Source organism: Gymnoscopelus braueri (assembly GCF_963280865.1).
Source record: "Gymnoscopelus braueri genome assembly, chromosome: 18".
NCBI classification, from domain to species: domain Eukaryota; kingdom Metazoa; phylum Chordata; class Actinopteri; order Myctophiformes; family Myctophidae; genus Gymnoscopelus; species Gymnoscopelus braueri.
The window spans coordinates 24,557,161-24,570,667 of NC_137618.1; the positions used below are offsets into that span (position 1 = coordinate 24,557,161).

A 13,507-nucleotide genomic window follows, 5' to 3' on the forward strand; every position below is an offset into this window, starting at 1 on the left:
TTCTTGAGAGGTTCTATTATTATAGTGTTATATACGGTACATGTGTATTTTTACTGTACAAATACAAAAACACATTCCACATATTCACGGCTCACGTCTCTGCCTCTTCAAACGATAAATCAAACTCTTTAACTTAATCTTAAAATTGTACTTAACATTTAGTTTTGGAACTACTTTGAACAGTAGGTTGATTTAAAATACAATCTTGGTATAAATCACAGTCTTCTTTCCTCGTGTTCATCATGTACCATATTAATTTCACTTCTGTATGATCCTGAATAATAAACCATCTTGAATTGAATATATAGTTCCATCTGCTGGCAGGAGACAAGTACTGCAATTTCGTTCTTTCTTTTTTTCCTCTTTTTTTCCCCATGACTTGCAGTGTATTGGTAATTGTGTTGTAACCTCAGTAAGACACCGGATGGCAGTAGTGCCTTTACTACCTCGGTTCAGTGGCAGCCTGGCAGGTGCCTTTTTCAAAGACATAGAATAATAGCTATCCACTTACAACATGAGCCTTCTTAGATAGGCTTGATGTTTTATGTTGCACTGCAAGTGGCTGAGGGCGAACGGTATTTCATATTCTTTACGTATGTAAGTACATGGGGAAAGTGACAAATAAAGTGATTCTTGTTTCTTATAGACCCAAATATGGATGGGGGTTTACTCTTTATAAGGGACAGCAGTTCATGATTAATTACACATTAATAATGTATTAATAGGCTACTGCATTATTGAATGTTTTAACAACACAAATATATGTCAAGTTATAAAGTGTATGAAGGTGTCATTATTACAGTATTATCCTAATATAATATTATATGACATTATTATATGACATGTATTTAGTGTGCCGTGTGCTGTGTGTGCGTGTGCGTGTGTGTGTGTGTGTGTGTGTGTGTGTGTGTGTGTGTGTGTGTGTGTGTGTGTGTGTAGCACTAGCAATACATATTAAAATACTCTGTTACAAATAATAGTCTTGCAAAGGTATTGGCATTGGCAAAGGTATACATTATTTAGAGTAGCCAATTATTTGTGCCCCCTTTTTCTCCCCAATTTAGTCGTTAGGCCAATGAATTCCTCCCCACACACATTTATGTGTTGTCACTTCTGTTGTATCCTACTGACTCACCTGCCAGTGAGGAGCCCCCACCGGGAGGACGTATAGGACCTTCATCCTACTTCGTCCTACTTTGCATAGACGCCCGACAGAGCCGGATGGATTCGAACCCACAACCTCCGTGGTGGTGGGCAGGGACTTTACCCCTGCGCCGTCCTAAAAAAGTGTTTTCATTGTGATACAGATGAATAACAACTTAAATTATACTACTCGTTCCATCGATCCAAGCCAGAACACAATCGATTGATTCATGATTAAAATAGGCTCTGAAAATGCACGAAATGCCACTCCCATTTCCATCCGTCATTAAGCGTTTTCTTCAAAACACACTTTATGCTACTACTCCTATAGATTTTGTTCAAAATTCCCACAAATCGGTACACATTATCCCCCAGGGATTTGCAAGCTGCCTCTAGGGGGTGCATGACATTAATAGTGTAATGGTGGTGGTGTTATAATAAAAAGTATTATCAAACCGTAGTTGATAATTGATGATAGTTGATGATGACCACATAGCCTAGTCCCTCCACGTGCCAGAGCCTCCCCGAGTCCCGGCAGAGTAGTTCCGGAGAAGCGGACTGAGTGGCCCTGTCTTTCCCTATAGGGTGTACCACTGTTGTTTTTAAATGTGCTCTATAAATAAAGTGGATTGGATTGGATTGGATACCAAAAAATCCTAAAGGGGGCGTCAACATGTGTAACTTGGTAGCGGTGGCCATTTTGGTAAAAATGTACCTTTGAGAAAATGACGTGAACAAACACGGCTGTACTTGGGTAGGTTGTTGAACGTTAAATCTTTGTGTGGTACAGCTGAGATCCAAGCCATACTACGTCTCTTGAATACATTGTTAGCCTCACACTGTATTCAATCTTGAAGAGGAGAGCTGCGACATGTGAACAGCTTTCTCATAGACCAGCCACACATGTGCAGTGTGCACTGATCACTATGTAGTCGGCAAAGAAGTTAATTTTCACCATCACAAACCACCGTCACTCTCTAGTCTTAAGCGCGTCTCTATGCACAGTCTGACCCCTCACGGGCTGTAGCGTCGAAAAGGGGGCGTGGCGAACGTTTGGTGACGCGACGTTGGTACACCCTATAGGACTGACCGTGGTACTGGGACGTAAGTCGGGGCTTGATCAACCCCGGCTTGGTCACCTGGGCGAGGGTGTATGTTGTTGCGAGACCCGAAACACCCTATGACCCCAGGCTATAACACTGATGATACGTCCCAGGCGCATCCATGTGATGTTTTTCTTTATAGTTGGCGTACTATGAACTTTGACCTTTCACCAGTATAACTGCCTCTGTGTTCAGTTTAAGTTTTTGGTACCTATCAGAGTTTGGTTCCTACCTACCTGCTGCTAGCCTGGGAAGCATACCTTTTCCGGTCTATGATCCGGTCGGGAGCGGAAGTAACCCTACGTCACCAGGCGCGTCATCCGCGTCATCAGGTGGCCGGAACTGCAAATCTAGAAAGACTTCACCCCAAAATAGGTCTGTCCTAATAAAATCCTTGATGCGGCGTAGTTTAGCGTATTTTTTAAATATAAATGTTAGTTTACTTTTCTGAGACTATTTAGCGTCTGCATTATCCCACGGGGAAATTCGATTCCATTTAAATAAGGATTGGGGAACCAAAACAAAGCGGCTCCGCAAAACCGGAACGGCACAATCCGGAAAGAGATTTTTTTTTTTTTCAGTAGGCGTGGCCTAGACCGGATCACATGGGTCTTTACTCTTTAGTAACGCATACCAGGCTTTCCTCCGAGGTGGAAAGACTGGTGACGCGAGGTTAACCTGCTGCTAAATAAATGGTGGCGGAACTACTTGTTCCTATTATCAGTGTTTCCGGGGACATTTTATATCCTCCGCGGATTTGTTGTCATAATGTTACAGTGTTATCAAGAAGATCCCAAAGTTCCCCTAATTTCCTCTTGTTTTGTAATGCAGCCAATAAGGTACAGTATGATGATGTTTTGTGTTGTTTTGTGCAAATGAGAATTACTTTGATTTTAGTGTTAAGTAATGTTAAAGAGGTGGTGCCATGGCTTTGCACTTTTTCTGTTTTTCATGTGTCTATGAGGTTGATAGAACTTCATTAAGCCCCCTGGTGGTGTTTTTATGGTGTTTTATGTCTTCTCTGACTATTTTGAGTTTCTACCTGGAGGCTGAAACCTTGAGGGTCAAACGTGCCAATAGAAAAACAGCGCTTTAGTGACATAGTAAAAACATGCCCTCCCCCTCATTATCATAACACAACAGGTGTGGGCATGAGGAGGAGGAGGGACTAGGACAGGTGGGTGGTGCTAAGGTGGTGGAGGAGGTGCTAAGGTGAGAACCAGGTATACTTAATGAACTGGAGGCGTGTCCACATAAAAACATAATTTTAACAATTTCTGTACACTTTTTCCTCCTAGTATAACCATAATACCTGATGATTATGTTTTAGGGGGGGGGGGAATCACTGAAAATCACGGCACCCCGTCTTTAACCCATGTTGTCAGCTATAGGCCCAAGCTAGGTAGCTAAATTGCCAACCAAATGTTTGTATGTGATTACGTTTATTTGTCTAACTTGTTTTGCTAAGGTTAATGTGTTTTGTATGTGATTACGTTTATTTGTTTAACACTAAGACAAGTAGATATTGATTTATGGTTTATTGTTTGATCTGTGATTTTCTGCATTTTGTTTATGTTTGTATCACTTTCTCAGTTCTCACGGTCCGGATTGGAATAAATCCTACCAGTAATATTAAGAACGTGTTGCTGACTGTCTGATCATTACATAAGAGGGAACTACAACCAGAGAAATACCCCAGTAGGTCCGTTAACTTTTTCTTTTCAAACCATTTGAGAAGGTTATTATCTATCACTGGTAAACATTAGGTAACATTTTACAGCACCAAATTAAATTGGAGAAATCTCACTTCATAATCACCAACTCAACACATTTCTCTGAACTTTGCCCTTTTACCAAAGTTCCGAGAACTTTGGTAAAAGTAGGTCAGTAGGTCAGTTCACTTTTTCTTTCCAAACCTTGTGAGTAGGTCAAGATTAGTTAACACAGACTCATTTTGAATCTTTTTTAATTTACAGACACTTTTCAGAAAAGAGCTGTAGACACTGCACAACCTGCCCTAAGGTCTTCCCCAAAAGTCAGTAGGGACATGGCAGGAAAAAAAACCCTCTAGGAAAGGCAGTTTAATTGGCATGAGTATTCTCAAAGCCAGAATGCCACAGATTGTTTTTGTGCAGGCGTTTTCACTGCCCTCTGCTCTGGAGACAACGCCTCTGATAGGCCTAAAAAAGCTTTAGAAAAAGGTGAAGGATTCTAGAGGCATACCAAAGCAGAGCACCATCTTAATGCGATGGAGGGATGAGTTTAAAAGGGGTGTTGACAACAACTCATCCTTACTTAAACAAACAGAAAGTATGTCAAGACAGTTGCTGATGTGCTACTGTGCACAGCAACACAAAACATTGCTCGACATGACCACCATGAATCAGAGGAGTCTGACAAAAAAGGCAAGTTTTTGGCCATTATGGAACTGACTGGCAAACACACAACCCTTTAGTTAAAATGAAAATGGAGCTCAGCAGTGCAAACTGCAAAGTCACCATTAAAACGATCTAAATTTACGTTTTGGAGGTGCAGGCAGAGATGGTCAGGAATAATGGTCTGAAACGGGTAAAACATAGCAGGGCTGGCAGAATCCTCGATGAGACAAAGATATTTTTAAAACAGCAACTTTACAATGGAACAGTAAGTGAAAGCTTCATGAAGTTTCCAGTAGCCATTTTTAAGCTGGCCAACGTGGCTGATAAGATTCTAATTAACCGATGAAATGTAAAATGTTAAGGCCATAATACACATGCGTGTGTAATGCAGTTAGAGTACATGGGTGTGGTGTGCAAAAATATGTTTAACCACTTAATCCCCATGTAATTTGTACGACGAATAGTGTAAATATCACATCTTCAAACTCACATTGCAACACGTGGGATTGTACGTATGATATTTTTGTAAAAAATTACATTTGTTGACATTAAAAAAAATGTTTTTGAAACCTTTCAATGACTTGCCCAAAATAGGGATATTAGGTTGAAAGTTGTTAAAAACAAAGCTAAGAAACACTTTTCAGACTATTATGTACATAAGCATCTTTGTTGTCTCCGCCAGGCCGAAAGGCATGGCGAGAGAGTATGTTTTACCCCCTGTCCGTCCTTCCGTCCGTCCGTCCGTGTGTCCGTGTGTGTGTCCTGTCCGTGTGTTACCAGCTAATCTCCGGCACCGTTGGCCCGGTTGCTGCGAAACTGTGCACACACACTCCCTGGATGCCAATTCAGAACCTCTGCCTCAAATATATTGTTATAGCGCCACCTGGAGGCCGATTTGTGCAAAACCCATTTTTTATATTACTCCTACAGATTTTATCCAAACGTCATGCAAATCGGTACACAGTATCTCTATAGTCATGTGATCAACACGGATCTGTCCGATTTCCCATATTCCATCCTCATTGGCTAAGGTTGCCTTCCAAAATTTGCAGGATTGGTCCGTTTTGAACAAAATGCCTCAAATCATGAACGCAGCTTGTGATTTCCGTGAAATTTCACAAACACATTCCCACTAGGTAGAGGAAGAAATGCCACCTGATATTTTTCACATCAGCCTCATGGTGGCGCTATAAAAGGCTGATTTGTGTTTTTAACTAACTGCACCGATCTGCGTGAAACTTTGCACGCACACTCCCTAGAGGCCAAGGAAAAACATCCGCCCTGCATTTTTCACATTTGCCTTTTATAGCATTTTATCCAAATTTCACACAAATCGGTACACATGATCTCTATAGTCATGTGATCAAGATGGAACTGTTTGATTTTCATATTTCATCCTGATTGGCTAACAACAATCTGGGAACCCATCGCCAACTGAAAATGAAAAACAGCGCCCTCTGCTGTTTGTTCTATGTCTGTTGGCTCTGGGCGGAAGAAAACGTGACACCAGTGCGCAAGGAAACCGGGGTTTAGAGGTCTGCCTTCAGCTTTCACTTCCGGTGGGTGCCACTATGTTTTCATTCCCACTAACAATATTTCTACACGGAACACTAACACCACTTCTCCCAGAGAACATGGATCGTTTTGGTTATAAGCCCACTTGTTTCTATGATGAAAGAGTAAGTTAAAATGTGAATATCTTTCCGTGGTTTTGTCTGCTCCGCGGACGCTATTGTTAAATTAGTTTGGGTTTGTTTCGAGGGGGAAAGATCGACGGACATGTGAATCCCGCCCACTACATTTGATTGGGTAAAGCGCGGCCTGCTTCCTGATCTGAATGCGCACACGTTATGACGAACCTCCCCGACAGATTCCAACGCAGTGCAGAATCTGTTCTTGAGAGATTAGGCTAACAATGACATCTAAAGTTTGCAGAAGTGGCCCATTTTGAACAAAATGCCACAAATCATGAACGCAGCGTCCGATTGAGGTGACACTTTACAAGCACATTCGCACTAAGTTGAAGAACAAATGCCACCCTTTAACATTGCCCTATTATAGCGCCACCAGGAGGCCGATTTTTTCAAAACTTTTCTTTGTTGTATTACTCGTACAAATGTTGTCCAATCATCATGCAAATCGGTACCCATTATCTCTATAGTCAAGTGATCAAGATGGTTCTGTCCGATTTTTCATATTCCATCCTGATTGGCAAATTCCGAACATTGTTGGCCCACAATAACCTACCTGACCTGGCGGAGACCTGTGCTCCGAGGAGCACTTTTTCTAGTTGTTACTGTTATGCTTACTGTTTCAATGATAGGGAAAGAAAACAGAAACTTTTGTTAATCCTGCGGGGGAAGGCTGCCCAGGTGGTCATGATGAGTGCTGTTAAGCGTTAAGCGTCTTGCTCAGAGACACTTCGACACATGGTTGAAGAAGGTGAACCGGTGATTGGGAGGCGAATAGGGAGGCGAATCTGTGACTTTCTTCTTACCAGACTCTCTAACCTTTAAGCTATGGATGATGCTAATGAAGTCACTTGCCAGCAGGGTTTGCTCCAATGCTCTGTTCATGTCATTAAGTGGAGTCTCTATTGACCTGTGTTGGTTTCAGAGTCAGAGGGCTCTATTTAGATAATCTACTGTAGGTGCACGGTCTAAAACACAAATTGGGTGTATCCACGCCAATTTTGCTAGTTAGACTGCGTGTTATGCTGGTCGCAAAGCTCGGGGCATGGCAAGGGTTGTATTAAGCTTCAGAATGAGTCATGGGTGTGTATAATATAAGTACAGTCAACCAATACATTAACTCCCCCACACATGATGTCATGATTCTCCATAAAGCTGCTTTTTCCAGCAGTTATGGGTAACTTTTCAAATTTTAAGTCATTTCCATATACTTGTTATGTTTTTAATCAGATTATATTGTTGTCTATATGGACTAGTATGTAAATATCACCAAGACACTTTTCAATTAAAATTCTGTCACCCGAAGAACTCTTGATTTCTTTCTTAACAAAAACCTTGGTGAACTATAAAATATTTATAAATGCACGATGCATATCTGTTATTAAATCTGCTATTTAACTGCCTCTTTCCACTGCTATTTTTAAGCACACACCCTATGTATATATCATGCACCTTAAATTGTAAACAGCTCTCTGCAATCGGGGGTCTTTCCAGACTCACTGAAAACGGCTGTAGTCAGGCCCTTACTCAAGAAACACAAACTTGATCCATCGGTGCATGGTAACTATAGACCAATTTCTAATCTGCCTTTCCTGGGCAAGGTCTTAGAAAAAATCTTTCATCAGCTGGTGTTCCTACAGAACAATAAGGTTCATAACAAATTCCAATCTGGCTTCAGGAAAGGTCACAGCACAGAAACGGCACTTGTAAAAGTTATTAATGATCTTAGGGTGTCCGCTGACGACAAAAATGTATCCGTTGTCCTACTCCTTGATTTAACCGCTGCTTTTGATACGATCGATCACACAATTTTAATACAACGCCTGGAGTATTGGATTGGTTTGTCAGGCACAGCCTTGTCTTGGTTTTACTCCTACCTAACAGGCAGAAGCTATTTTGTCAGTCTAGCTGACTTTGATTCAGACAAACACGACATCTGTTCTGGTATTCCACAGGGCTCAATTCTGGGTCCTTTATTGTTCTCCCTGTATATACTGCCTCTGGGAGAACTCATCGCCGATCACGGAGTGAACTTCCATTTCTATGCTGATGATACCCAGCTATATCTTTCTGTAGCTCCAGACGACCCCTGTGCTCTAGACCCATTGTTGACCTGTCTGTCGTGTCCAGTATAAAATGCTGGATGAGTGAGAACTTTCTTAAGCTAAATGAGGATAAAACAGAAGTTCTCATAATTGGTACTAGTGAGCAGAGAGAATCAATAATAAGTAGACTTGGTAACCTGACTGTAGAAAGTAACTAGTGATGGCCAACCGATAACCGTTAACCGTTAACCGAGTGAGTGACATTTTAGAACAGGTCCGTAGGTTTGACCAACTTGTGGATTAGATTTTTTTTTAAAAACATTTTGAAGAAGGATACACCATTTACAGTAGGCCTACAAATCTTTAAAATGTTCAGTAAATAATGTAATGTAATATGAAAAAATAAGATTTTTTCAGCAAATTTCTGCAGTATTGTTGTACAACCACATCACTACTGTTTTCATACACTTTACTTTAGTAAGTACTGGAAAAAGTGTTTCCGCCCACTCAGGATGTGTTCAGGGTTAAATTTAGAGATGGGGCTCAGAGATACACAGTGCACTGTAACTGACACTGTGCACCTGCTTAGACCATGCAGCAGCGCACCGCAAGATGTGGAAGTGAGCAGGAATGGGGCCTGTGTGAGGAGGAGTAGGACAAATGGGTGAGGAAGTGGTGGCGGTTTCATGTACAATGCATACACACCCACACTCGTTGGTGATATGTACAGTAAATGCGTGTATTAAAAATCGAATCATGTGGATCTCGGGATCCACAGGGGAAAGGAGTGGCTCCAGTGATGGATCTCAGACTTCATGTGACCAGCCTGTGATGTCAACTGTCTATTTATGAGTGACGTATGACTTCAAACTTGGGCAAAGTTTCAGCCTGTTACAACCCCTTTTAACTTCTATGATAAAAGTAAAGTTAAATATTCCAAACAGTGGTTCTGAAAGTGGGGTCCCCCAGGGGTCCTTGGGGGGGGGTTCCAGGGGGTCCCCAGCTAAAGGAGTTAGTATAGCGTCACAATAATTTTAATCACTTTATCCATTTATGTTGGTTATTTAGAAACGGCAGATGTACAAACTCACCTGCTATTTTTGATTTAAAAAAAAAAATCTTCTCTGGGGTCCCTGGCGCACAACCTTTTCTGATGGGGGTCCGCAACCAAATACATATCAATTTGGAGGTCCTTGACTTGAAAAAGTTTGGGAACCACTGGTATAAAACATGTGTGAAAGAAACATTAGTGAAGGTACTTCTATGGCCTGCTGGCAGTGTGCACAAGACATTGAATGCTGACTGCTGATCGGACCGTCCAGCGGTTGTTTGTAAGATTAGCTCTGGACACGCAGACAGACACAGACCACTCTCTAACATAGATGCAGACAGAGCCACGGTCTCCACATCTTTTCCCAGACAGACATCTGTGGGGACGCGAATGTTTGATAGTGTGTGTGCAATGCTGTTTAATTACCCCAAACTGAGTAATCATCACATCACATTGCACACCAATCACAATCACCTTTACGCTGATATTCAGGAAGCCGTGTTTGATCGTAAAATATTATGTCTGACTTTGCGGTCTATCCCTCTTTGAAAATAAGGGGTATTTATAGTGTCCAAATAGAAACTAATGACATCCAATTACATGCTTTGCTGGGTATAATTGTTTTCGCTTGCCTTAGTTTGCCCACACATTCATTTCTACACCAAATGAAAAACAACCATTATTGTAGGCGACCTTATTTAATGGCCATGGTTTCACAAATACACTGTTGACAGCAAGTTTCGCTGCCAAGTAGACATACTCAATAGGTCCGTGTCAAATAAAATGCTGAATGTGATCTCTGCCAGCCTAAATGTACCACTGTGTATGAGAGCGCAGGCCAGAGTGACCTTGTTATCGTCAAAAGCTAGACAAGAACTATAGCATGAGACTGAATACACAATCCTAGAGCTTCCTTTACACCTGTACTTCACAGACACCAGGATACTGACCAGGATATATTTAATGCATAAGGAAAATTCCTTGAGGCTTCATTTGCCAGTTGAGGCAAGGTGATATGGACTCTGCCTCTCCTTTGTGGTTGAATTTGTTGGATTTGTCAAGGCTTAGAGCAGTAGAACAGTAGAAGTGATCTCACCTTGTGTTTTATTTATTTATTCCACAGTATAAACCTGTGTAAATGTTTAAAATGTATCAATTTGTGAATAAAATGACATAACATATGTTTTATGTATTTAAAATACAGAAAATACAAGATCTGAAAGTATCTTGCTACAAATTACATTTAAAAAAAAATCCATCCCAGCCAAATACAAATTACAAAATACAAAAACATATTTGAAATATGTATTTCAAATACATGTATTTGAAAATACTACCCATCTCTAATCACCACCACTCCCTGTCAGTATTTACATAATGTGACACATATTTTCCCAAGTTTAATCTAAAGATTGTCGTCTACACGTCTACAATTCTATTTAAATTAAAATGCTATAGACATCTACTGTATATTAGTCATTACTGTGTTTAACCCGAAAACAAATGTCTGTCTGACTGACTGTACGATTGCGGCACAATTGTCTTCAAACCCCAGTCAAGAACAAAACAGCACATTTGGCGTGTCTTGGAATAAGCTGTTTTCAAGGCCACGGCTCAGTTAGGCTTCTGTAGTACATTTCTCCTGTTGAGTTCAGCCGTGGTGTCTCTCTCTCAGGTGTTGCTGCTACTGTTGTCTGTGGTGTTCTTGGTGGAGGCACTGGAGGGAGACAGATAGCCCTTAAACAGTCTCAACACCCTCTGCTTGTACGTCTTAATGGCAAAGAAGTAGATGACTGGATCCAAGCAGGAGTTGATGTTCATTAATGAAACTGTCACCTGCAGGAGGAAAACTGTTCAGAATCATTCAAAATCTTTCAGAAATGTTAAGAAATAGCAGATCTACTAGCTCACAAGCTCTACAAGCGACGTGTTGTAAGCTTGTAGATCGGCTATTTTTGAATGGCCGAAGGATAAAATAGGGAGGGTTAAAGTGGTTCAAATGATTTTGATGATATATTAACCAATGTTGCTGGGGACCCCCTGCTGGAACCCCTTCAAGGATCCTACCTGTAGGGACACTTTAAAAGCCCTCAGCTCCCGGCAGGTCGGCTGATGGTGCATCTTCCTCAGCATGAACTGTATCACGTTCAGATGGTACGGGCTGAAGCACACGACGAAGGTGAGGAGGATGAGGAGGATGATGGTGTTGGCCCTGTGATTCCTCCGCGAGCGGCCGCTGAGAGAGCTCTTCTTGGCCGTGGCTCGAAGTGTCAGGTTGATCCTGGCGTAGCAGCTCAGGATGACCGTCAGCGGACAGACGAAGGAGATGGTGCAGGCCAGGAGCAGGAGGTAGGGGGTGGCAGGGGACCCATCGAAGTTGAGGTACTCCATGCAAGTGCGTCTGCCCTGGCGCTCGTGGAGCATGCTGCGGAACAGCAGCGGGGCCGTCTCCAGTGACACAAGGGCCCACGCGAGGCAGCAGACCCCCCGGACCACCCCCACGCTCCGGAGACACTGCAGCCGATTTGGATGCACCATGGCCAGGTACCGGTCCAGACTGATGCAGGTCATGAAGGCGATGCCTGATGATGACAGACACACACGGTAGACTTGACGAATATATACTGTAGGCTACCATGCATCAGTGGTGGAAGAAGTACTCACATGTTTTACTTAAGTGAAAGTATCAATACTGCAATATGGAAATACTCTGTTACAAGTAAAAGTCCGGAATTCAAAATGTACTTGAGTGAAAGTACAAAAGTAATCTACAAAGTAACTAGTAACTAAAGTGTTCAAATAATTGTAATGGAGTAAAGGTACAATATTTGCCTCTGAGATGTAGTGGAGTAGAAGTAAAAGTATTGAAAATTGGAAGTAAAGTAAAACAATACCTCAAAATTATAGTACAGTACTTGAGTAAATGTACTTGGTTACTTTACACCACTGCAATGCATACTTTACACCACTGCAATGCATGCATGTAACATTACAATGACAAGCAAGCACACACAAAGAGAGAGTTTCAGAGAAAAAGAAAACATGCATAGGTGGAGAAACAGACAGAGACAAAGCATAACCTTAACTTTACCTGCATAGGTGTTTGCAAAGAAGAGAAGACTGGTCAGCCTGCAGAGCATGTCACCAAAGGGCCAGTCAAACTGACGAATGTAGTATATGATTCTGCCTGGCAACGCCAGAGTGAACAGGGTGTCAGAGAGTGCCAGGTTGAGCAGGTAAATGGATGTGGAGTTGAACTTTTGCCTCTTCTGGCAGATCACATAGAGAACCAGGCCGTTGCCGCAGACACTGATGAGGAACACCAGAGAGTAGAAAATGGGGAAGATGACCACTGCAGCACTCTGGTAGACAAACACATCACAGTTGCTCTCGTTGGTTGAAGAGCCATGTGAATAAATGGCCTCCCGTGTGATGTTGTCTCCAGCCATTTCTCCTGTCATTTAAGAAAATAAGCTCTGTAAATGCAAATGCATACATACTGAAGAGAAGAGTGAACAGCACAGTTGTTCAGTACAGTAAATAAGAAGCTGAGAAAGAGTACTGTGGCAATCTGTAAATTAAGATTGTGTAAGATCATAGTGTAATGTAACCATACTCACAGGAGATATGCTGTAGGTGCTACACTTCACTAGAGGGTACTACGGTGCAGGCTGCACTGTTTGTGTTCTTTTGTTGTCAACACGTGTCAGTGTTGATGCTGAATTGAGCTGGGAGGCTTGAGACACCTGAAATTATTCTAAAGTGTGTCAAGTGCCACCCCCGCACATGATGTGTGACACTGGAGTGTCTACGTAAGATATTGTAGATACAGATAAGGTACCGGCAGGTTTCTGCAGAGGTTATTTTACACAGTTTCCCAGCAAGCACAATGACGTCATGATGACGTTATGATGACGCCCGGTCATCACCCCGGTGACGTTCAGGACTAGGCCAGATCACAGCCCATATGGGGATGATCTTTACGTCATTTACAGGACGTCATCACCGGGACATCATATGGACATTTGGACAGCAATTTTGGGTGATGAGAAATGTGTTTAGATGACGTCCTGGAAGACGTCCTGGAAGTTAGATG

General features: G+C 42.0%; 1 protein-coding gene across 1 annotated transcript; it reads right to left on the bottom strand.

The window, feature by feature from the left end:
* Positions 1 to 11,082: 11,082 nt before the first annotated feature.
* On the bottom strand, positions 11,083 to 12,860 carry LOC308073285 (G-protein coupled receptor 183; the record flags this gene model as incomplete). The annotated part of the gene is made up of 3 exons (XM_080412163.1): positions 11,083 to 11,247; positions 11,479 to 11,993; positions 12,503 to 12,860. The coding sequence occupies 3 exons, from the start codon at positions 12,858 to 12,860 to the stop codon at positions 11,083 to 11,085; spliced, it is 1,038 nt and encodes a 345-aa protein (XP_080268289.1).
* Between the last annotated feature and the right edge of the window lie 647 nt (positions 12,861 to 13,507).